General features: G+C 44.9%; 1 protein-coding gene across 1 annotated transcript in view; it reads right to left on the bottom strand.

Moving 5' to 3' along the window:
• Positions 1–24,738, bottom strand: part of OAZ2 (ornithine decarboxylase antizyme 2) — a 148,082-nt gene that overhangs the window by 84,494 nt on the left and 38,850 nt on the right. The window contains 2 exon segments of the mRNA XM_086959929.1: positions 12,918–12,998; positions 13,000–13,075. Of these exon segments, the coding sequence (XP_086816055.1) occupies positions 12,918–12,998; positions 13,000–13,075 (157 nt within the window).

Genomic DNA, 24,738 nt, shown 5'->3' with positions numbered 1-24,738 from the left:
CACAAACAACGTCAAACGCTTCATATACTTCGGTATTTACGCTGCTTATAATGAAGCATGGAAAGTCATGGAAACTGCAGAACGAATACGAGAAATTGATCGTATTAATTTAGAGAAAGCTCTCTCTGTAGTTGATAATGGGTTAACAAATGTCAACCAGAATTTATTCTTTGGACAGCATTGTATCCTCCTCCATAGACATAACGGAACAAGACCTGCTCATGTTACAATATGGACAGTCTCAATTGGGTTCTATAGCGCTGCTAGGCTGGACGTTACAACATGTTCGTTCAGGCTATATGCCTTGGCGTCTAATCAACATCACGTCATCGTTTACTGGAGTTAACCTTACAGATAAACAAATCTCTGTGGCAGAGGGGAGCAGACTATACGGTGTTAAGCATAGAAAAAATTAAAAGATTACCATTAACCGTTTGAGAAACCAGCCGTTGAATGGATAATACATGGCACCATCACGATACCAGTGACGATTTTCCAGTTTCAGTATTGCTTACCACACATACCAGCAGGCCTGTATGAATGGTTGGGTAAAGAATACATAAAGCCGACCTGGGATTTACCATACACACACAAATGTTGGAGTGGGGAAAAGGAGGTATTCCTTAGTGGTAAAAATTGCAAAACCACACTGACCGGTACACTTCTATGTCAGGGTATTAATTTACATGGAGCCTGCGATGGTTCTTCAACCAATTTATCATGCCACCTGCAGGGTTCCCCGTCAGCAGTGATAGAGCCAATTTTTAGGCAGCTATCCAATGAGAGCTACATAATGTTGAATGATCACAGCTGTTGTGGAATGATGCCAGGAATAGCCTATCTCGTTAGTGTGTCAGTCAGGGTCATTTGCTGTATGCAAGTATTGTTTCCTAAAACTAAGACAGACGGGGATTCGCCGCTAAGGCCTTCACTGAACATCTCTTCTATACGAATTGATACTTTAAGCAGAATGAAAGCCATTCTTTTACAAAAAACCGTGCCACTGACCTCGTCCAGAGAGACGTATGATCTGCAAGTAGCAAGGTCCTCTGCTGAGATACATGCCTTATCAACAAACTGCCCCATACATTTAGCAGAAATGTTAGGTCGTATCTTAAACATGTCTGATACCTGTGGTATTGTACATGTATTTAAGACTACTTTTTTCGGGACGGTTAGCACCCTTTGAAGCAGTCCTAGGCATTTTTCCAAACTTCGTGCACTCTATGTTCGGCGGCCTGCCTCTCATTTTGGGACTCGTAGCAGGGATACTATTGTTGTTCCTTCTGCTCCGATAGGGCAAGTCCAGTCACCAGTGATACCCAGATTACCATGGAGAACACTCTTCTGGCAATGTAGTATTGGGAGCGCATAACACAGATTCTTGTCTTGGCTCGTTTGAGGGATCTCCTATCGTACAGACCAATCTGGCAAGATTGCATCTTACCTGTTCTACTATGCCTGCTTTCTGGAGAGGAATGAGTGTTGGATATTTGTCTGACACTTCCATCAGCACTGCCAAGGGATGTTGACGCTTTGCTTGGTTCGGTAACGGCTCATGAATTGTGTTGTCCCCAGCGGCTACCAATCCTGATGGCATTCATTGAGGTCTCATCGGCAATTCCAGCTGAGGGTGAGATACGTAGACCAACAGGCACACAGGTACCATCCACTGCGAACATTGCTAATTCGACTGACGCCGACGCTTCTCATCTGTGTATGATTGATCTACTTAATGAAGTAGTTCAACTTTCACCTATTGTGGTAGACTATTTCTTTGCCAGCTTAGAAGATTTAATGTTTTTTCCTGATATCGATAAAAACTTGAAATTAACACACAGTGTTTTATCAACTTTGAATTCGACCTTCGTTTTTCAAAACAAAAAACGTCTAACTTTAGGACTCTATTTTTCTACGATTTGATTCGACTTTCTTCGAGAAAATGAACTTTGGCACAAAGTAATCTGCTTAAAGTATAACTATTCATAGAGAACAATAATTCTTTGAATACTTCCTAGAAACAATATTGGCGTTATCCACAAACCAAAACAGTAGATATATTCTGCGATGGGATGGTCTTGAATTATTTTTTTCTGTACTTATAGCCATTTCATAAATGTAATTTTTACGATTCAATCAGTTACCATTGCCAATATCGTACTTTATGCTTGAATCGAAATCATTGCTTTTAAATGCGTACAGTACGAATGCTCATTTTATGCGTACAACCATTTTTAAAAGCATTTTATGCATTTTTTGGGTGGGATTGTAATCACATGCTTTAGATATGTTTTAGTGCTTAAATTTTAGTAATGTCGAACATAATAAAGTGGAGTGGGTGTTGTATAGCATTTTAGGACCCTAGTGTAATTTCCCCGATTCATGCCCTTATATAGGTATAAATCACCATGTCCTTATATAGGCATAGAAATCATAACCATATTTAGACATAGCTCATGCAGTCCAAATACGGCATGGCTACTTCCACTAGTTCCGAAAATCCACAACGATTTCTCAGAAAACTCTGCTTCAGCAGTTAGGGACTTCCCCTTGCTTGAATATTGATTTGTCCAAGAACTCATGGAGTTTACAAAGAACAGACTCTTTGATGTTATTATGTCCACCTTTACGTCAAACTCAGCACCTTCAAGGTATAAATATGCCCACACTTGCCCAAGCAAACACACAGTGGTTTGGAGCAGTTCGACTATCTACTTGCCCAACACATCTCTCTACAGCAAGTGCCGAAGGAAGCCGACCCTCCAGCAGACACACTGACAGACGCTGTGTTTTCTCCTGCCGAGAAATCCAGCTTTAGTGTTTCCAAGCTCCCCTTGCGGGGTGTTGGGAAATCGGGTCCTGAGACAGAGAGATATCAGACCTCCTTCATTCTAAACCAAAATACGGAGCTGATTAGACCAAGAGAAATCTTGGATTGATTCTTGGCAAAAGAATACTAAACTTATGCTACACCACACTTACTTCTTCTCTCGTACTAGACTTAAATTAGGTACATCGGGGTAGGCGTATTTTAGAAGCACCATTTGAGTACTTTTAGTACTTATTTATATATGTATTCTATGGCTTAGAAACCATACGATGCTTTTACGGTATTTTATAATACTCTTCTTGCTGTACACCTTATACTTTACAGCCAGTATTACAATTGTAGCAGTTTATTTCTTCTGCATGAGAAAGAAGACCGTTCAATAAACACTTTTTATTGAACACGCCTGTCTTTCTATTTTCTCTGAACTTCACGAAGCATGCACGAATGACTGAGTAAAATATCTAGCTATTGTTTCCACAACTCTGAAAGATCAGTTTTATCTTGGGGAAACAAAGTTGTCCTGTTTATGCGGTTGTCAGAAACGTATCCCTTCTTGTGAATTCGAGAAAGTTTCTAGTGACTTCCGAGCTAGCTGGTACTCACAATTAAGTCTAATATATTCGATGGAGACCTAGTAGACATAAGCCCTACGTCACATCTGTAGGATATATTATTCCAATGCGCAGAGCCTATTGGGAATATAGGAACCACACTACACGGTCACTCGTCTCCCAGAAAGGATTACAACCCATCTCCACTAACCGATACAAACAGAGGGAGTGGTTTCAGAAATAGCTAGTCTATAAGTGTAATAAAGCCCCAGGCCTGGACGGGTTCCCGGAACATTTCTACAAGGCCTTCTGCCAGGAACTGGCAACACTCTTGGCACGGTTGTTCAACTTGTTCCTTGAAACTGGCACACTCACTGACTCCATGATGGAAGCCTCAATATCAGTCATTCTCAAACCCTCTAAAGATCCCAGCGAGTGCGTGTCCTAACGGCCGACCTCTTTACTGAACATCGACCTGAAGCTATTCGCCAGAATCTTGGCAGCCCGGCTAAACCAGCTGATGGCTGGACTCTTGGGACCCAGACCAGGGGGGCTTTATTCCCACACGTCAAGGAGGCGACAATACCAAAAGACTCCTCCATCTTATGGACGGAATTCACAGATGGCATAAAGAAGCACTCCAGTTAATAGACTCTGAAAAAGCATTTGACTGGGTCAGCTGGAGGCATCTTTAATACGTTGTGCCATGTTGGGTTTGGAGAAGGGTTTATAAGTGGGTGGGCTGCATTTACTATGCTCCTCAGACAGTTGTCCGAGTGAACGAGCAGTCATCAGACTCCTTCCTAATTGCCTGTGGCACAAGACAGGGCTGCCCTAAGTCTCCCCTTCTTTTTGCTCTTACATGGAGCTGCTTGCACAAAAGATATGGGGCAATCCACAAATTGAGGGCATTACATTTGGAAAGGACCCTCATAAAATGAGCCTTTATGCAGATGATGTGATCCTCTCGTTGATGAATTCAAAGTCTTTCCTCCCAGCTTTGCTCAATGAGCTTGATAGCTTTGGGGAATCCTTGGGCTTCAAAGTTAATCTAAACAAATTACAGATCCTAAATGTCAGTACCCCCAACGTGTGAAGGGACCCTACGGAATAAATTCCTGCTGCACTGGTCAGAAAATTCCATACCCTATCTGGGCATCCTCCTGGCCCCCACTATACCCAAAACTCTAGAGCTCAATTACGCGGCACTCGTGGACCAGACGGCTAAGGCCCTAGATGGGTAGTCCCGCTTGAAACTGGCATGGCTCGGACGTATTGCAGTAGTTAAGATGACAGTGCTCCCACACATCCTGTACATTTTTCGAACTCTATCGCTAACACCACCTCCGAGAACACTCTGCAACTTGCCATAATTAAATTTGTATGGGGTAAAAAAACATGACTGCCAGTCGCTCACCTGACTCAATTTAGGAAGGGCTAGGGATACCACTGATCCATAGGTACCTACAGACAGCACACCTCCACTATATAGTCGAATGGAACCGCCCACTCTGAGAAATACTGGTCCCTTATGGACCGAACTGTGTCAGGAATAAATATCTGGCAGGAAGCCTGGCTCCCAGGTAAACATAGGGCATGGAGATTATATTCCTCCAGAGTAACCTCATCCACTATTAAAGTAAGGGACGCAGAAGCCGGAAAAAAGGGCCCAACATTCCTCTCCCCAATGTCCCCAATAGTAGACTACCTTGATTTCCCCCTGGGACGTGGCTCGGGGGTGTTTTATAGGTGGAGAGAGCTATGGTGCAAACGGGCGGGTCCCTATTCGACCCCAGTGGGATTATTCCTCTTGAGCAACTGAGGTAGGAGTACGCTCTCCCACAAGCCAATTTTTTTCAGCTACCTCCAAAGATGACACTGGGTCACCTCTTGGGAATACCAGGCGGCGGCCTCAAGACCATTAAAGGCCTTTGAAAAGTGCTCAATGCGCAAACAAGACGATCAACATCTCATCTCTGAGCTCTATGCAATGTTCTCCACTGGGAGGGAGGGCGAACCAAAGAGCAGCTTCGTTGGTAGGTAGAATATGGCAGAGCACTCGGATAAAGAATTGGCTAACATACACCACAGAGCACACAACACGGCACATATCACTTTGTAGGCCGACTCCGTCTCTGCAATGTTAACCTATTGGTATTACACCCCGTCCCGTATACATAACTGGGAAGAAAAAAAAAGTCAGATAAAAGCTGGAGGGGGTGCAGCCTAATGGGCTTTCTGGTACACTTACTATGGCATTGTCCGCAGTTGATTCACTTTTGGGAGCTGGTTCTGGACGATCTAGACAAAGGATTCAAGACCACACTAAGATGTTTCCCAGCATATACTTTATTGGGACTGTCGAACACTCTGATCTTCCACCTACGCTCCTTGAGGTGAAGACAGATTGCCCTAGCTCGGCTGGCAGCACGTCCGGTAATCTTAGCCGGATTGTGTACCAACAATATACCAGACCGCACGGCATGGCTACACAAACTATGGGAAATACTAGCCATGGAACGCATGTCCCTGGTGGTAGAGCACAAGGTGGAAACCTACGCCAAGCATTGGGCCCCCTTCTCTAGATTCGACAGACTTACGAGAGGCCACATGTCCCAAATACTAACAGATTCTGTGACTCCTCCCGGGAAGCGGGACAGAGGCTGAGTCAATCCAACAGACGGCACTCAAAGACCAATAAACATCCTAATCAGCTTACACTCTCTCACTCAAGGCTCGCAATACACGAGGGTGGGGGAGGGTTAAAATAAGAATAAAGCCTACCTGACTGGGTCCTGCGCTGCCTTCGCTCCTCGGCCACATTCTGTGTTTTCCTGGTCCTCAAAAGAAACCAGAACAGGCAACGTTGCGATTGGTGTGGAGTCGCGGACAGCGCCCAGCCGGGAACCTGTAGGGAGGCCATTTTCTCCATGTAGGCTGCATGCCGCCTACATAGAGAAAATCTAGTGCGCATGACTCCCCAGTGCCCCCAAACAGTCAGGGTACTCAAAGTGGTGCAAGCCACTCCTCCCTGACCCGCTCACCCTCAACCAGTAATACCCTCCTGGCCACCCCAACCATGCATATCCCGGTCTTCTGCTTTCTCACAGCACGAGAAGCAGAAACTTAAATGGTATTTAAAATACCATTTTATATTTGTGCTTCTAGCACTGTGAAAAAGCAGTGGGGCAGCACTTCTCCCCCCTAATGGAGGAGTCGCCCCTGAACTCTCTATGTGGCATATAGGTATAGGTGACTGGTGCAGGAAAAGGGTGGCTCCACCTGGGGGTGTTCTGTTGTCCTATTAAGATGTTTTGTTGTGTTATTTTTGATGAACATGATCCTACTATCGCTGCCAGAATCCAGGTAGTAGGCGCAAAGCTGTGTAGACTGCACCCCTGATTAATCGCAGCAGGCCACTGGTTGTATGCTCTCAGCTGTGTAACTGAAGCTCTGAATCTCGCTGAATAAACAGAATGACTTCATAAAGTAATGATGGCACTAGAATTCTGCCGATTCCAGCGCGCAAACCTAGGGTACTATTAGAAATTACTTAGAGAAAATTACACCAATCTCAAGATGCAGCTTGGCTAGATGGCACAGATGACAAAAATAGTGCACTTCTTGTGGGTGATTTCTCTGCTGTCAGGGCCGGGAGCACTAATAAAAGCCTTTTCTGTCTACATGCTAAAATCGGTGTACCAATCTGGGTAGCTGGTACCCTTTGAAAGTGGTGGGGGGGAGCAGAGTGCTTCACCGCTTCACAAAAAATAAGAAATAAAACACCCCCTCTCACTAAAACCCCAAAGTAAATCACCCCTTCCTCTAAAAGCCCAAAATAAAACACCCCTTCCTCTAAAAGTACGGTTTTGTTTTTACCTTACCTATGGCAGCACGTCCTCTGTCATCCTCGATGTTCCACTTCTGAATCTGCAGTTGAGTTCCCCCCAACCAATCCAGACATAGCTATCATGCTGTCAACCAGCATGAGAGCAGCAACTGAATTAGATGGAGCTACTTTAGGCCCTGTAGGTCTGTGCTTGGTCTCCACCCAGCCGTCTAAGACGGCTGAGTGGAGAACTTTAAAGTGTGGACGTCACTTTGGCCAGTGCAAGACAGCCAAAGTGACACACACACACACTTTGAAGCAAATCAGCCAGCCACTGCTCCTGTCCCCTGCTTCTAATTGGCAGCAGAGGAAAGGCCCCTGTAGGTCTCTGGGTCGGCTGGCTGCTGCTGTGCATACGTCGGAAAAATAAAATGGCAATGAAATCTTTTCAAAGTCATTTTATTTTTTCCTGCACGGCTGGCAGCAGGTGGTACCAATTCAATTCTAAATTCAAGTGTATCTGAGAAGGTGCACAATCCTAAATCAAACAATTCTGCAGGGAAGGCTAAAGATGCAGACATTGGAGGTGAAGCTGAATTGCCTCAGTGGGCAGACACTGCATGATAACCCTTTGAACTAAGTTTAGGCCTAATTGGGGAGGCTTGAACTAGTAGCTTTATCATTATAGCAAATTCTGACCCACTACACATTTTTAATTTCAACACATTTTTATTGTCTTTTTTTAACACAGCAATACATACAACATAAAACATACAGTAATCTTTGTTCTCTCGTTACATGGTTTCCAGCCAAAGCTCGCTGATTTAGTGTCGCCACATTTCAGATTGTCTGTGCTAGGCTGAACCCCCTATCCATTTGCCCCCGTGAAGGTATTGGGGAGGTGTAAAAGTGGGAGGGGTGAGAGTTTGGGAGGAGAGAAAAAGAGAGATCAAGAGAAAAGGAGAATAAGATTACAAGAGGTTGCCTATCTCTCGATACTGACTTGGCCCAGGGATGGGGTTACGTTGAGCTCAGGAGGGTGATTTGTGTTGGTATAGCTTAACGTTACAATTATTTTCTTCCTGAGAATGGAACAGCAACGAGTCCTTGAAGGCTACCGTGCAAATTCACTGTCCAAGCTGCACAGACACTACAATCGGTGTCAAGGTTACCACATGGAGAGATTTCACAACTACAAAATAGTTCACGTTATAAGGTTATAACATTAGGTTTAGGCCCTTGTATACCTTGGGAGGTCTGAGGGTTGTTGTTTTTCCCCCCATCTAGGTTCATGCAATATAGTGGTGGCAGTAAAATCCTTTAACTCATCTGAACCTCTGAAACAATCTCTATTGTACTATAAAGATTAGTTTGCGAAACTCAAATATATATATATTGGAAACATTTCCTCAGTCCGCTTTAGGCATCCATCTGTCTGAAAGAGTTAGTAGGATTACACCCTGAAACCTCAATGACTTCAGTGACTTTGTCATAGGGATACTGGATTTACACATCTGTAAGATGATTTCACCTTTTGGGGAAACCAAGGTTATAGCGTTACAAACGTAGATAACCCCCCCTGCCCTTTAAATATTTTGACAACCAAAAATAAAGCTTGAAGAATTCAAAGAATGAATGCAGTAGTCTCAATGAAGTCCAGGGCAGAGCTGCTGATTGACACCGACCATATCCTGCAAAAGCCAATATTCTTCAGCGACACAGTAAATAAGCAGCAAATTTATTTTAAATTTCCAGGTTTTAAATATCAAAAGACAATGCCATTTCAGTTGGTTATTCTAACTAAGAGAATCCTGCATTCAGATAAGATTGGTTACCTGTAGATCTCGGGCTGGAGGTTCTTTATATGAAACCGAAGGATTTGTGCAGTAGGTCCTTTCCCTTACTGAAGGCAAAGGCTGCAGTTTGGGCTGTAAGATATCAAGTCACTGGTTCAAGCTCGTTTTGTATTTGGCATATAAAAGACTTTGAAGTGAAAAGCACGCAATTGGGTTCGCCCATGTGAAAGGAAACTTTTCAATCCTGGCTGTTTTTACAGCCACGACTGTGAAGGGGGGCACCCTTGAGGAAAGAAGTGCAAATGGTATTCTCAGAAGGCCTATCTAACCCCCGCCTTGCTCCACCCCATAAAAATATGCAGTATTGGTAAGGCTTAACAGGCTCACTTCCCTCCATTTCAACATAAGATCTTTGTATCTGCTACAAACCTTACTCTTGAGAATCATAAATAGAACTGCAGAAGCAGAATTCTCAGGGATTATTTAACACTAAAAGAGACTGAACGCATATTGTGATCTATTGAGCCAACACAATTCAAAAGGAATCAGAAAGTGTTCTTAAGAAATTGCCTGCAATATAATTAGCCACGGAGTGGACATTATCTGCAAAGTCCAAAGACTAAACGTGCCATTGTGTCACAGCAGATGTGGAAGAATGCTACACTATTTGGTGACCCACAACTGAGGGGGCAGGTTCTGCAAGGAAGTAGAAGTACCTTGACACATAATCAAATCTACAGGCCTCAGAACACAATTATACTTAAGAAAGGGAGGACTAGCAGGCTGAGAGGGCCAAAATCCTGACTGAGATCGTGAGCGTAAATCTGACAGGGAAGAGATGAGAGTGGAAGTGGTGGCAGTCTCTCGCAGGACGAAGGACTTTAAAAGTAAAATATATGGTCAAAATTGTCTTCACTATCGACCGACTTTAAATGTAAATTTTATTTTAAATAATGTTAATACATAGGAGGACCAAGCTCAACCCTTGTTTTCCAGGAGGTAAACTCTGCAAAATGGTTGGGGCATTTGCGGATTCCAAGGAAATAAAGCAAAAATGTGCTTATCTTCTCATGACACTTTTCCATCTTCAGCTTTTTGTGCTCATTTAACTGATGAGGAAAGAGCTGATCCAGGATAACCATGGATTCATGGCAACAATAGGACCAACAGGCGCACACAGGGCAGACTCCTTTAGGAGCAGTCTTGGATGTTGATGGAAAGGCGTGTAGGGTGAGAGTCAGGGACGAGACGCAGATACAATGTGCAGCAGGAGGATGTAGATTAGAGGGGCCTATGAGACTTGGAATGGAACACTGTTACATCAATTTTCTGAGCATCACCCTGTTCAAAAATCCCAAACGCAGGGAAGGGAAAACAGTATCTCAAGCATGTCTGACTTTGACCTACATTTAACTATAAAAGTAAAGAGACAGCAGCGATATTTGGAACCTATGCACTGTGATCAACCCACTGCATTTAAAATATGGAGAGGAGGTCTTTAGACCACATGAAACTGCTTTTGCATCCTTGTCCAGTTACCGACACAAAAGTTTTAACACTAGAGTTTATTCAGCAGTCTAAGCACGAAAAGGCATGATTTATTACTCATATCTTCAACAGGTGAAACTATCAAAACTGTAGACAAGGCAGATCTCACCTTCAAGATGTTTCATCCTGCTAAGAAATAGAAGGCATAAAGAGGAATACATTTGTTTGCCAGAATTATTGGTCTAGGCCTAGAAATTAACTGCTATGGCAACTGATTATCCGCCGTTGCTAAATGTTACTCCAACCTAGACAGACAATGCTCACTGATGCGTCAAGTTTAGTCGGATCATAGCCTTCTGTTGATTGTCCTGTTCTAGAGCCGCAAATAATAGAAACAGCACTTCTAGATAAACGGGAAGAGGAAATAGAGAAATTGTGATTTTTTGCAAAGAGAAACTTTATAAGACAATGGAAGTGCAAACTGTTTCATGGACGCTGGGTAAGTATAGAAAGTTCTAGTCTCACACATAAGGGATGGTATCTATATAAACACTTGTGTACTGCCATTCTGAACAAGTCGACAGGAAATTACTCTCCTTCCCGTAATTCCTCTTTTCCCTACATTACTTGATTTAGAAGATGGCACCCTGTAGCCAGAGACCATTTTGTTGGCTGGGAAAACAGCAATAACGATTGTGCTACGTCCGTAATATCGCCTCTGAAACAAGCACTGGCAAAAGGTCAGGGTGTAACATGCTAATGCATGCAACCAATATTTCTGCAGGCATGTATTTGCATATTTTAGCACCTTAAAGGCAGCTCTTTGGCTCACATGGCGGCATGATGGCAAGCTCAAAGCCAGTGTGGAGATGTAGCACCCTCCCTCACACCACCTCACCTATCAGCACCAGCAAAGGCTTGGGAATTGTGGGGTCCATGAAAATCTACACTTGAGAAGAGGGGCATAGCAGGTTACAAGCTACACAGGTGGAGCAAGAAAGAAGAAATGATAGAGATTGCAATGTCTCTCGGCTCCCAACCCTTCCACACTTCACTACAGAAATGCCAGAGGAAAAAGGACAGAACTAGGATTACGCTCTAGCAGGGGAGTCAGGAACTGTTCTACAGGCAATGCTATAAGTAAAGCCAATTGCCTCTCTCTCACCATGTGCAGTCTCTTCACATCAGCAAACAGCTGCACATGGCACCCAGAGCTCGCTACAATTATATGGATAAACAGTAGTCATCTTAGGATGGGGTTTTCTTCATCTTAAAATGCATTTTTCCATTGAAGGTAGTCACCATTTATTCGTGGAGAAAGGCAGCATGTGACTAGTGTCTCAACTCTGCTACCTGGAAGCAAATCACAGTGATAGAGCTCAGGTTGGGTGGTGTACAGCAGACACTGCCCATCTCAGTATCCTTTGTAAGGGCCATGGAGTTGCTCAGCTCTGGTGCCGGAAATCGAGTACTTTGCAAAATGAGTGAATGAATAGGTTTGCGAGATTTAATTAATCATTGCAAATCTTCAACCAATGCAATCGTGATTTAACTTTGTATAGTACTGCATACAGTAAAAAATAAAATAAAAGTTCCATATTTCAAAAATAATTAAAAAAAACCTTTACAAAGGGCACATTGTGGATCTCTCGTACAGATTGTTAGTGGAACATGTGCAAGTAAAACCTTTTGTGTGAGATTATAATTAGAATCGCACCGTGCACAGCAGAACAACCACCAGCAGCGCAAATAGATGTGCAAGTAAATGGTACGTAGTATGCCGTGTAAGGCCGCTCTCTTTTGGCAGCTTTTTGTAGCAAGCCTTACATGTGTGATTGAAAATTATAAAAGCATTGTGTTAAACAGTTCTATTAAAAGAACAAGCAACAGCGTCTTGTAACCTTGTGAAAGAGGGGAGGTCAAAGTACAAGGGCAGATTGCGATTTAAATCAAAGAGTGTCGACTAGAGATTAAAACCATGTGCAAATAAGTAGAGTACAGAATGTACATGTGTGCATTCGAGCCATAGGTTGATACTAAATGCTAAGGTTACATCAAACAAGCAATGCTTCACATGCGATACAATAATGTTGAGAATTGGAGTTTTGTCCAAGAAACTGGGTGCCAACATGCAGATTATGGTGCTTATCCCATCAAAACCTGCATGTATTGGCTATTAACTGGCCTTTTCGCCACAATAAATATCAGGTTTGCCCTGCTGACACTTCTCGGGAAGATGCAGATTTTATCGCACCTGGTATATACTGGATGCAATAAAATCCGCCCAAATCATAATTTCAATATATTTATACAGTACCTAATGTAATTTACAATTACTGAGGCCGTCTTAACCGAGCTTTTTGTGTTTGGTCCACCAAAGAAAGTGTAATTTTCAGTGATTAATATGCACTTGTTGATCTTACCTTATATAACACAGCTGGGAGAGCAGGATCCCTGCTGTCCCCTCGCCCACCGGGGATCTTCAACAGTGGGTGAGGGGCATCAGGAGCACCACAGAGGCCCGGGGACGATGTGCCTGCAGCATTGGAGCTGGGGACAGTTACTCAAAGGTGATATACTACTGCAAGACACAAAAAAAGAGAAAAGAAAGGCAAGTTAGTGCACCGCCCTAGTCTGTTCCTCCAGCAACTTAATTTACAGTATATTTTTGGAAGAGAGCAGAGTCAGAGTGTAAAAAAGGTTCTCCAGTGCCCCCCAGCAGAAGGCTTCTTAGAAGCACATGTGGAGGACGGAAATGTTTTCAAATAAACATCTAGAAATAGACGTCTCCCTGACTGCGCGCTACCCCAACATGCCCTCAGGACTGGGTTTCTCCTTTCAGCGCGACGTGGGGAAGAGGAGCGCTCGTTACGGAGGGACGGGGGCGAGCTGTTCACTCGCACTGGCTTGGATGTGTGAAAGAGTCTCTGGCTAAGAATGCGCTCCTGAAACCTGAATCTCCGCTCGTCACGCGGAGCTGTCTGGCACGTAGGGAAAGTGCACAGCTTCCGGTTTCAGAACAGTCCGCATGGAGGATGTGGAAAGGAACATAAACAGAACGCTGCAGCTTGCACGCGCCTCAATGCCAAGGCCGCGGCCTGCACGCAGCGTGTAGCGGAGAACAAGCTGGAAAGGCGGGGCCGCGATATTATACATGAAAAAAACTGAGCAAGTCCAAATTGGGGTCAAACACAAGGCTGAACCTGAGCATCATATATTGGAGTAAATGCGGACACACGGCTGAGCCTTATGGTTTGTGTTGTCTGGTACGTGACCATTTACTTGTAAAAGATGAGCAGGGTGCACTACATTTAATGGAAGAGTGACAGCACTTGTCAGTAACAAACAGGTAGGTACTCTGGGATTGCGAGTACCTGCTCTTCTGGTTTCCATTTAAAGCACTGGGCTTGAGTTTGCCAATAGCAAGGGACAATACGTGTTTAATTCGCAGGTGTGTAGAGACTGACTTAGAGAAATTCGAATGTTTGCTTGCAGGCAGCTGCAAAGGACATGGCCTGGGCCCCTGCACCGTGAAGCCATGTCACCAGGAACGCTTCAAAAGAAATGCAAAAGAGATTAGGCGGGTGGCAGCGGCTGATAGCAGGGGCTCGCAGAGCGAGCACCACAATCACATCTGGGGACAGCAGCCCCGATCAAAAGCCAACGTGCATATTCTGGGGCCCGAGGGCCATTTCATTACTGAAAATAAATGGTTAAAAAAGTGCCGGGACAGAGTCTTGGAATTCAGAAATGCATTCAAAAGAGTATATGCAGGAACAATCAAATCAAAATATATAGTGCATTATATAGTGCTTCTTCCTCTGACAAGGCACTGAAACTCAGTTTTCTGCACCAAAAACACTATCCAATTGTACGGACGGCTTGCTAGAGCCACGTTCAAAGCACCTGCCTTGGGACGTTAAATAAATCCTGCGCCACGCTGAGTATGTTGAAGAAGAAAAAAACAAGGGAGGGGCTGTGCCAGAGGCACGAGGAGTTGTGCCAGGGAGGAGGAGGGATGAGCTTGCCAGGGTAGAAGTGACTGTGCCGGGGGCATGGGGTGAGTGCGCCAGTGTAAGTGTGCTGAAACGAGGTCTGTGGACCGTGGCTGGGTTATGCTAATCGGATGAGGGTTATGTCAGGGTCAGGAGGGGTCATGCCAGCACAGGGGGAGCCGTAGGGGTGCGTTCTCTGTGCCAGTGGCACAAGGGGCATGGTCTCCAGAGATAGTCTGCCCTAGCGCGGGGTCAGGGGGCATTGCCACAGCGCAGGCTACGGCAGGTGCAGAAGGGGTCATACATGCCAAGCTGTTATTTCTAAGGCCGAGGTTATGCCAGGTCTGCGAAGAACGGTGGGCTATACCAGCTCTGGGGGCAGCGCTAGGGCCGGGGCGTGCCAGGGGCACAGAGGGCAGAGCCCCCTCGCTACACCACACAGGGCTGAGCCCGTGCAGGACCCGTCCCACTCTGGGACTGGGGCCATGCCAGGACACCTAGGGGCGTGGCCGCAGCGGGGGCGTGGCTTTGGGGGAGGGGCATCCAATCCTTAAAATTAATTGATAAACGCGTACCCCCAGACATATATACATGCATGACCCCCAATATTAACTAACAATTAGCCGATACTCGAATATGACTCATTGATACACACGTACACAATTATAACATAATTACTAAATGCACCATAAAGTCTTCTTTCCCACCATCTCCGTGTCTCCAAAGAGGAGGGCGGCACACAAAACAGCTCCTTGATGTCTCGAAAACTCTTAATTTTTACTTTAAAATTACATTAAAAAAAACTGTTCCACTGAAAGAGTGCAACATTCTATATGTATATATTTCAATATTCTTTAAGGAAAGGTATTCATCTGCGACCCTACGACTGATATCTGAAATGTGCAAACGCTAAATCTATTTTATCTCCCTCTTTCTTTTCATAATATATTCACACACCCAATATTGGTATGTGTTATATGCTCATATCCGATAAATGATATATTGATTTTCGGTCATTTAATATTGTTTTATAAAGGTGACCGGAATACTATTAGTCTGTTCACACTCAGCCCTTATCTATGCATACACCTTAGTATCGGTAATCGACAGATGCGCCCTGAAGTCTTAGTTAATGAAAGTAAACGCCCTCATATCATCTATCTACCTGCCCGTCGGCAGCCCGGAGATGAATGGACACAAGGTTGTCTATGGTGATAAATGTATACGGGGTGCCCCCCCCCCCACCCCCATCATCGGGGAGGCGATATATGTGACAGATGTTCAGAGTTCTGTACATCCACGAGTGATGACAGTGCACACACACCGGAAGGCCCTGGCGCGGGTGTGCAGCGCGCTGGGAAATGCCTGCACGTGCGTCCAACTGAATGGCCAGAGGTGTCCCTTTCATGAAGGGGCACATGCCCCCCGGGGTATTGTGTGCAGTGGCTGCTGGGGACACACGTGGCCCTGCCCAGGATGGTGCACAGACCACGTGCCATATGACGTGGCTCTGTATATCTTGGTGCCACAGACTTGGGGGCAGATTGATCCTGAAATAATGTGACCCCCCTGCGAATATTGTATGCACCCCCATACACCCGCGTGAGATATACACACACTCTGCCATGCGTGCACTCCTTCTGTGCATGTCAATATCACAAACACACCCACACCCTTCCCAGTGCAATGGCAGGGTCTATCTTTTTTCACAGATGCATGTCAAAGTGACTAATACATAGGCATATACATTGTATCCCAGCGGCGGATGCACCCAAACCAGTGCGGACTAACGTGTGCAGATTATGGCATATCATTACTATACATGCACTCAGGCACGCCCCTCTATGTGTCCGTGCAGCGAACAGTTAGTCTGTTATTGCCAGTTGCATTCAAGTGATTAATGCACTAGATAATAGGCATAGATATAGTACCTACTAGCATATATACATTAACACCTCAACCATGGGTGCATGTATTATAAATAAGTACACAGATGCGTATTGTTATTGGTTAATGCACGCCAGCTTCCTATTCCCGGTTCGGGTCTCTGTACAGGTGCAGTATTAATTACCGATGCAGATTTTCTGAGTCAGTGCGCACGTGCACTAACTTTGACTGCGCGCATGCCTGCAGCCGGAACCACCCTAAGTAATTATGCAGATCTGTGCAAGGGGTCAGTGCGCTCGCGCCAGGCCCGGATCAGTGTACTGAAGAGATGCCTTATTAATTACTGATGCAGATTTCAGTAACCAGTGCACACTTGCGCCAGGCGCGGAAGGGCACACCTGCTCGCACGCACAGTCTGCCTAAGTAATGCATGCATATTTGCTAGTACGCAGTGATTAATGTACACGGCGCCTGCCCTTCCTCTGTAATATATGTATACATACACCTTTACAATAGCTCGGCAGCTCATTGTGCAGGTCTGCTGCGCCAGGCTCCCTGCCTGCAGCCCTCTGTGCCTGGGTCCTGCCTCCCCAGCTGCTGCTGTCCGTGCGGGGAGCCCCCTCTTTCGTGCCCGGGCTGCGAGGGTGTGCGGATCAGAGCCTCGCGCTGGCCCGGGGCACCCTGCAGCTCCCGCGCGCTCCGCCCGGTCCCTGCTCCGCCTCCCCAGGTTGTGCATCTCTGGGGCTGGGGTTTGTCTTCGCCGGTGGCAATGACCTCTGAGCCTCGGGCGCGGCCGGCTGCCCCCGCTCTGTCCGGAGGGGCGGACAGACCTAGAAGCTGTGCCCGGTACAAGCCGAGCCTCCCCTGCCCTGCCCTGCGGAAGGGCTGCCTCTGAACAGCTGACTCCGGCTCTTGGAGAGCGTTCAAGGACTTCGGGGCTCCCGAAACTAGGCTCCTGGACATGCTCCATGGGGAGACATCCAAGAACGCATCCTTGTATACGTCACCACAGTGAGTGCTTTTACAGTTGGTTCTCTGCTCTATGTGTGCGTTTGTATTTCTGCAGGGGGTCAAGGGGGAGGGAGACACGGACAGCAGGACGGACGGACAGCGGGAGGGAGGACGGACAGCAGGAGGGAGGACGGACAGCAGGAGGGAGGACGGACAGCGGGAGGAGGACGAGGTTAGCAATGATGAAAAACATCTGTCTACAAAAAAAAAGTAAACGCCCACAATCGCCCACGAAACAAAGGGGGCGGGGCTTTAAAAAAAAACGCTCACGAATCTGCTCCCACAAAGATTGACACATCTCTCTTCCAATGCCTAGCCTCCATTTATGGAGCTAGCCAATGGAAGAGAGAGGCGGGTTAAAGCCCAGTACTGAAGATCAAAATTTCTCGGCTGCGCGACACTGCTGCGCAGTGTACGCTAGGCCGAGACCTAATAAAAAGGAAAACCATCAAATCAGGAGCCAAGAGGTGAGAGACAACTAAGCAATCCAATTAAAAAGATTTCCTCTTTATAGAGGGTACAGAGGAGGAAGGAGAAGTTAAAGTTGCACCTTTTACAGAAGAACAGTGACAGAAAAAGAAAGGGACCCAAAAAAAGGCAATAACCAGAAACCACAAATGGATTTCCCAAAAGAAGGAATACATAAGTGGTTGAAGGCCAGACACCAACCAATAACTAGCGTTTAGACTTTCTGGATAGTGTCACTGAGGTATGTTCCTTCCTGCAGTATGTCAAGAGTGGCCCAAAGATATGTATGTAATATTCTGAAAAATTCTAAAAGCTTTGGGCGGGGGTGGGGGGGGCGGAGGTAGGGATCTGGAAAGAGTTTACAGTGTGGCAAAAACAGTCTGAGAGTAGACTGTAGAACAGAGGTCTTCAAACTTTTGGATGCCGAGACCCCCCTGTCAACATTTTCAAGCGTAAGGACCCCCTCCTGACAAAAATTTCTAAACCTCTAGGTTATGAGGAAGGTGAGGACCAAATTATGCGACAGGCTTGACTAAATTGTGTGAGTAGAAAATGTAAATAATGTTCTGTGATGCTGCGTATTTTGGGGTAGCATTGCTTCATTATTTAGAATTTTTTTAAACACAGTAATACTGAGGAAAGATTTCACCCCATCAGTACCAGTTTATAACCAAAATACAGCAATTAACATCAGAAAGATGTCTAGTCAACCTCTGTGAAGGGCCTCCCAATCCGCAGGAATACGCGCTGCCACATTAGAAGCTCACCTGGCCATGGCCGGGAGCAGCAAGGGTGAGTGCATGGTGATCAGTGTGAGTGCATGGTGATTGGTGTGAGTGCATGGTGATTGGTGTGCGTGCATGGTGATTGGTGTGAGTGCATGGTGATTGGTGTGAGTGCATGGTGATTGGTGTGAGTGCATGGTGATCGGTGTGAGTGCATGGTGATCGCTATGAGTGCATTGTGATCGCTATGAGTGCATGGTGATCGCTATGAGTGCATGGTGATCGCTGTGAGTGCATTGTGATCAGTGTGAGTGCATTGTGATCAGTGTGAGTGCATTGTGATCAGTGTGAGTGCAGGGTGAACGTGAAAGTGAAGGCGAGAATGAGAAGTGAGTAGTCGGAAAGCAGGGTGCATTCCCAAAAACTTGAAGCGTAGGGTTTCAGATATAAGTTAAATTATTGCTATAATGGCATTAATCAGGGTTCGAGGGTGGAGGAAATAAATGTGCTGATCCTGCAACAAACTTCCAGTCTAATGATTAGGGTTACCAGCTCATTATTTTGATGGCCCAGAAATAAGTGCAAAAAATACAGCTGTAGGTGACTGCTTATCTGTGAATATTTAGAACAGCAAATATACATAGAAAGCACTTTTAATTGTGTTCTAGGGATGCCTCATTGATCCATGACTGATAATTAAAGAGAATAAAGACAGAAAAGTCACATAACTAATTAATACATACTTTTTTATTTATAACACAATTTAGTGTCAAGAGCAGGTCTCTGCAGGATCTTAAACAACACATAGCAGGCATGTTTCTTTTGGCTACCCAACTTTAGATTTCTTTTCATTAAATGCATTCTCACACTGCAGCAGTAAGTGTAAAAATACAAATGTAAGAAATAGGCAGAGTGGGTGCCCAGGGGGTACTGGAACCATAAAAAAACGAATCTTTGGTAATCGGTTAACAAAGGCATGTAAATATGCTAATGGTCTTTAAAGACCTGTGAAAACTCGCCCGGAGAAAAGACTCCAGACACTGCCCAGCCGAGGCCCCAGGAGCGCAAGCTGCACTGCAGCAGCCCGGGCTGAGAGACAGGATGGGGGAGGAGGGGGGCTGAAGCCCTGGAGGCATAAGTGACACTGTGAAGGCGACCCCCTTTGCATCGATCCACGGCCCCTGGGGGTCGCGCCCCACAGTTTGAAGACCCCTGCTGTAGAAGTACATTTGCCTTTACTTTCAAGAGGGTCTTGTGATGCTCATCATTCAAAAACCTCAAACTTTCAATGCACAAAACGGGTAAAACAATATAAAAAGCAGATGAGAATGCAGACCTGGTGCCACAGCTTAAATTCGTTGATCATCTCTAGGCAAGAATGAAGTGAAGAAGGAATACATATGGGAACTCAACTGATTGAATTAGGAACACAGAAAAGATGCTATGTTGAACAAGCATTGGCATAGCCAATAGGTTTCGTCTTTGGGACCGTATACATGTTTAGCCATGCAACAGTTAATGTTGTTGCAGTAAGGATATTGTGCTGCATAACTAAATACTTAAAGGTCCCAAAGGTGAGAGCTATTGGCTAGGCCAATGCTCGTTTCCCCTTTGATATGAGCGGTGCCCTCAGCAAAATGTTCGATACAGTAGATAACCGTGGTAATGCTTGCTTGTTGGTACCATCATTCTTTGCCAAATGTTTTCCTACAGAGGCCTAATTCGATCTGCCCACAAGGATCATTACACACCGGACAGGGAACCCATTACCAGCAACGAGAGCAAACACGCTTGGTATCTGGGGCTCCAATTACCAGCCCCAAATCCTTCTGTTGGGAATGCTGCCACAGTAGAGAAGAGCAGGGCCTGCACAAAGTACCCCCAGCCCCCACTGCTCGGTCACCCTGCCCTCCCTGCTTCAACAAGTACATTGCCTATTATTCATTAGACTAGACTCAAAGTTAAACTTGTTAATGCGGACAGTTCCAGACGCTCGCTGTCCCATGGGAAAAATGCGGCCGGTGGGAGAGGACGTCAAGGGCGGGGACGTGTTCTGTGGAATGTGCCCGTCCTGCTGGGAAAGGCTGCTGTATTAAAGTCGTGTCCTGCTGGGAAAGCAAATAAGCCAGCCCAGAGATAGCAGGGAAGGTTCCAAATCACAAAGCAGAGTTAGGCTGATAAGAGGACTTTGTTGCCGTAATGACAGTGCTTGGGTTTAACTCCTGCACCTTGTATAGCAAGACTGCCTGGGAATAGTGTCTCGTTTTTCAGAACTTCTCGCTCATCTGTCCTCAGAAATTCAATTTATTTTGAAGCCTTGCATTTACTGGATGAAGATGCACATTATATTCTTTGTCTATCAATTTGACAGTACACGCAAAAATAACATGTTTAAAGCACATCAAAACAGTATTGTTACCAAATCGGCAATGGGAAGCCCTTACTACAGAAGCTAACAAGCACAAAGAGAAAGTGAAAGGAAAGAGAAAAAGGAGACGAGAGAGAGGAACAGGTAGAAGACAGATGCGCAAGAGGAGTGAAAATAAAGCTGACAAGGAGGGAGTGGGAGAAGGGAGGGGGGAGGGGATTCACGCGCTGTAAGGCTGCATGAGTCATTACAAAAAGCCAGATGGCCTGTGCACATTCATGTGCACGTGCCCACAAGCTTGAGGCCAGCAAAAGCCTCTAGTAGCACTTTAAAAACCCGCCTACTAAGGGTCTCGCCTGAGCTAGCGCATGCGCTAGCTCAGGCGAGACATAAAAAAAAGGTAGGGGCCTATGAAAATCTGAAAGAAATGCATAATGTGCCTCAGTAGTAGGATTTATTTTACCAAGTGTATTAACTCAATAGGCAGAACCAATAGATACACTATATATATATATATATATATATATATATATATATATATATATATATATATATATTCACTGAAAAAACCATAGGTTATAGACCATATATAGTTAGGAATTTGCATTTACAAAACCTTGAAAATTTACTGAAAAAAACCATAGGTTAGAGACCATATATAGTTAGCTGGACATTTTATTGATATAAAACCAATGAAATTCCATATATAGTTAGTTGCACTAGCTATATATTTCGCGCATCCGCAATCCAATGCTGAGGATGTCACATATTACATCATTCAGGACATGGTCAGTGACATCACTGATGACATCTCAAATGACATCACTGATGACATCACTGATGACATCATCCAGTGTCTGTATGTTTTTGAAAAGTTTAAATATGTTTTACATATTGAAGAATGAGTGGATGTATAAGAGTATGTATGAAGGATTTGATTCTATAAGTGAGTAAGTATGTGTTAGTATATCTGTGAAAATGTAAGCAGTTCTGTGTTTTACTGTATAGATGAAGAAATCAAAGTGTGATTGATTCTTTACAGGACTGACTAGGTGTGTGAGTGTCTGCATATGTGTATGAGTGCATATGATAGTGTTGTAATGATGAGTGACTGTATGTACGAGTGATTGTATGGGTGAATAAGTGAATGTGTGTGTAGACGTAGGAATCAGTGAGTGTGTATGTAGTAAATGTTATTCGTGTGTCAATGGTTTAAAAAATGATACTCTGTATTTTACACTAGGTGTAACAGAGGTTATATTAGAGTGTAAGGAGGTGCATTGTATTATCACATGAAGTATATCATCAGTGGTGTGATCATTGATGTTAAATGAGATGTCATCAGTGATGTCATCAGTGATGTCATTTGAGATGTCATCAGTGATGTCACTGACCATGTCATGAATGATGTAATATGTGACATCATCAGCATTGGATTGCGGATGCGCGAAATATATAGTTAGTGCAACTAACTATATATGGAATTTCATTGGTTTTATATCAATAAAATGTCCAGCTAACTATATATGGTCTCTAACCTATGGTTTTTTCAGTGAATTTTCAAGGTTTTGAAAAAGCAAATTCCTAACTATATATGGTCTATAACCTATGGTTTTTTCAGTGAATTTCATTGGTTTTTTAAAAGCTAATATCTATAGCTGTAAAATATATTCTTTATTACGTGACGTATCACGTAGCCACGTGAGACGCCTCATGACGCGTCGCATAACCGTGACATATCGCCTCTGCAGCGCAAAGCAAACCCATAACGTAAGCGCGCCAGAGCACGCTTACAGATATATATATATATTTTAACCTTAATTAGACAAAATCCACATGAGCACATACCTTGAGACCTAGCAAAGGCACATCAAACAAACAGTCCCTACAATTTTGCCAAGTTTGGTGGAAATCTATTCTCTTAAATATTATTTTACTGTTTCTCTTGGTTACGCTTACCGGAACGCTACCCGGTACGCGAACCGGACGCTCCAAAAACACAAGATGGCGGACTCCCGTTACGCTGCCGGTTAGCTGCCCGGTTAGCGTACCGGGAAGCGCCTCTACCGCGAAAAATCGCAAACATATATATTTTTTTTTTGGCCCGCGGGGCACTTTAATATTACCCTCATCAATCCTAGGGGGTCAGGAGGGGTCTACCTTGCCCCCTTTCATTAATTTCCCCCTTCGTTTTTCTCCACCTCTTGTCTCCCGATCCTACCGAGAGACAAGATGGCGGCCGTTCCGGACTGTTTAGAATGTTGACAGACACCGGAGAGCCAATCAGCTTCGCTTCGCGAAGTTCCGTTACGCGTCAGGTACGCGAACCGGGGCGCTAACCGGAGCGCTGTCACAGATATATCTGCTTTTTAAAACGTTAATTTCTCAAAATCCACTGGAGCACATATATGAGACATAGCAAAGGCACGTCGGGCAAACCATATCTACAATTTTGCCAAGTTTCGTGTAAATCCATTCAGCCGTTCGAGCTAAAAGTGATTCCAACCGCCCTATGGAAAAATGAATGGGAAAAACGCGTTTTGGGACCCCCCTTTTTTCCCGGCCCCCCCTTGATGAACCCCCCCCCCCCCCCCCAATTTTCAGGGGCTGCTCAGAAACAAAATGTGCCATTTTCCTGAAAATTTCAGCCAATTCCGTCCACAAACACCAAAGTTATTCGACATAGAATTTTCAGAAATCCCATAGGAAAGCCAAGGGGTGAGTACGTTTGTGCTGGGTTATTTGCTTTACCCCTTGAAGTTTGTAACCAGACCAGTGAATTAAAGTAGCCTGGTTTTAGCAAGTTTAGGAAGTTTTGTTGTCTTGGTTGTAATAGGGATTACCGGCTAGAGGTCTTGTCCGATTCCTCCGGTTGGAGCTCCCACTTATGAGCTCTATTCCAAACATGGTATTGGCCCCATTGCCTTTAACGAGGTATGGATCAGATACACAAAGAAAGATTGTGTTTTGCTTTGGCCACAAAATGGTAGCTTCGAGCCTGACATATTATACAATCTAGAAGGAATTTTGTTCAAAAGAAAAGCGCGGCCGGCGATGTTCAACTCTTTCTGCCTTTGGCTTAAAGAAGCCAAACAGAGAGAAAATAAGCAGGCGAAAAGAGATAAGCAGGCGAAAGCTATGACGATTATAAAGGCTGCCCAGCAGTTTAAAGAAAATGAGATTGATCGAGCGATTGAAGTCTCAGACAGACAGCATTGTATGGCAATATATTGGTTGTTACCCTGTGTTGCCTACTTCTCCATAGAGTAACGATCTTGACGAAGATCCCTTAATGTCCCATTTGTTGAGATTGCCTTCGCCTTATGTACCAGGTGCTAATGCACCCCCATTGTTGCCACTTGTCCAGCAACCTGCTGTTCAGCCAGTTGATTCAGCTCTTCCACAATTGCCCCTTCCAGTATTGCCACCCCGCCTCCTTTGCCACCAACTTCTGTACCTCAGTCTGCTTTACTCTCAGTTCCTCTTGTAATGGCCAGCTCTTCTCCTCCTTTGCTTCATACCTTGTCTCCAGTTTTAATATCAGATTCTCCCACAGCTCATAAACGGTTGGTCGATACTGTTTCTGGCCTTTTCTCCCCCTTTTTAGGGTCTTTTACCATGACTCCTGCTCTGTCCCGAAGGCAATCCCGTAGTCAAATCCCAGGTTCCGACAAGCAAATTGCGTTGGACTCTTGCTCACAAATGGATCATGAGTGGTCCACAGTATAGTGTGCCCGATATTCTGAGTACCTTTCTCCAGTGGCATGCGCCCACGCAGAGATGTTTTTAA

This window comes from Lissotriton vulgaris, chromosome 2_2 (genome assembly GCF_964263255.1).
Source record: "Lissotriton vulgaris chromosome 2_2, aLisVul1.2, whole genome shotgun sequence".
Lineage (NCBI taxonomy): Eukaryota > Metazoa > Chordata > Amphibia > Caudata > Salamandridae > Lissotriton > Lissotriton vulgaris.
This window is presented reverse-complemented; position numbering and strand designations above follow the sequence as displayed.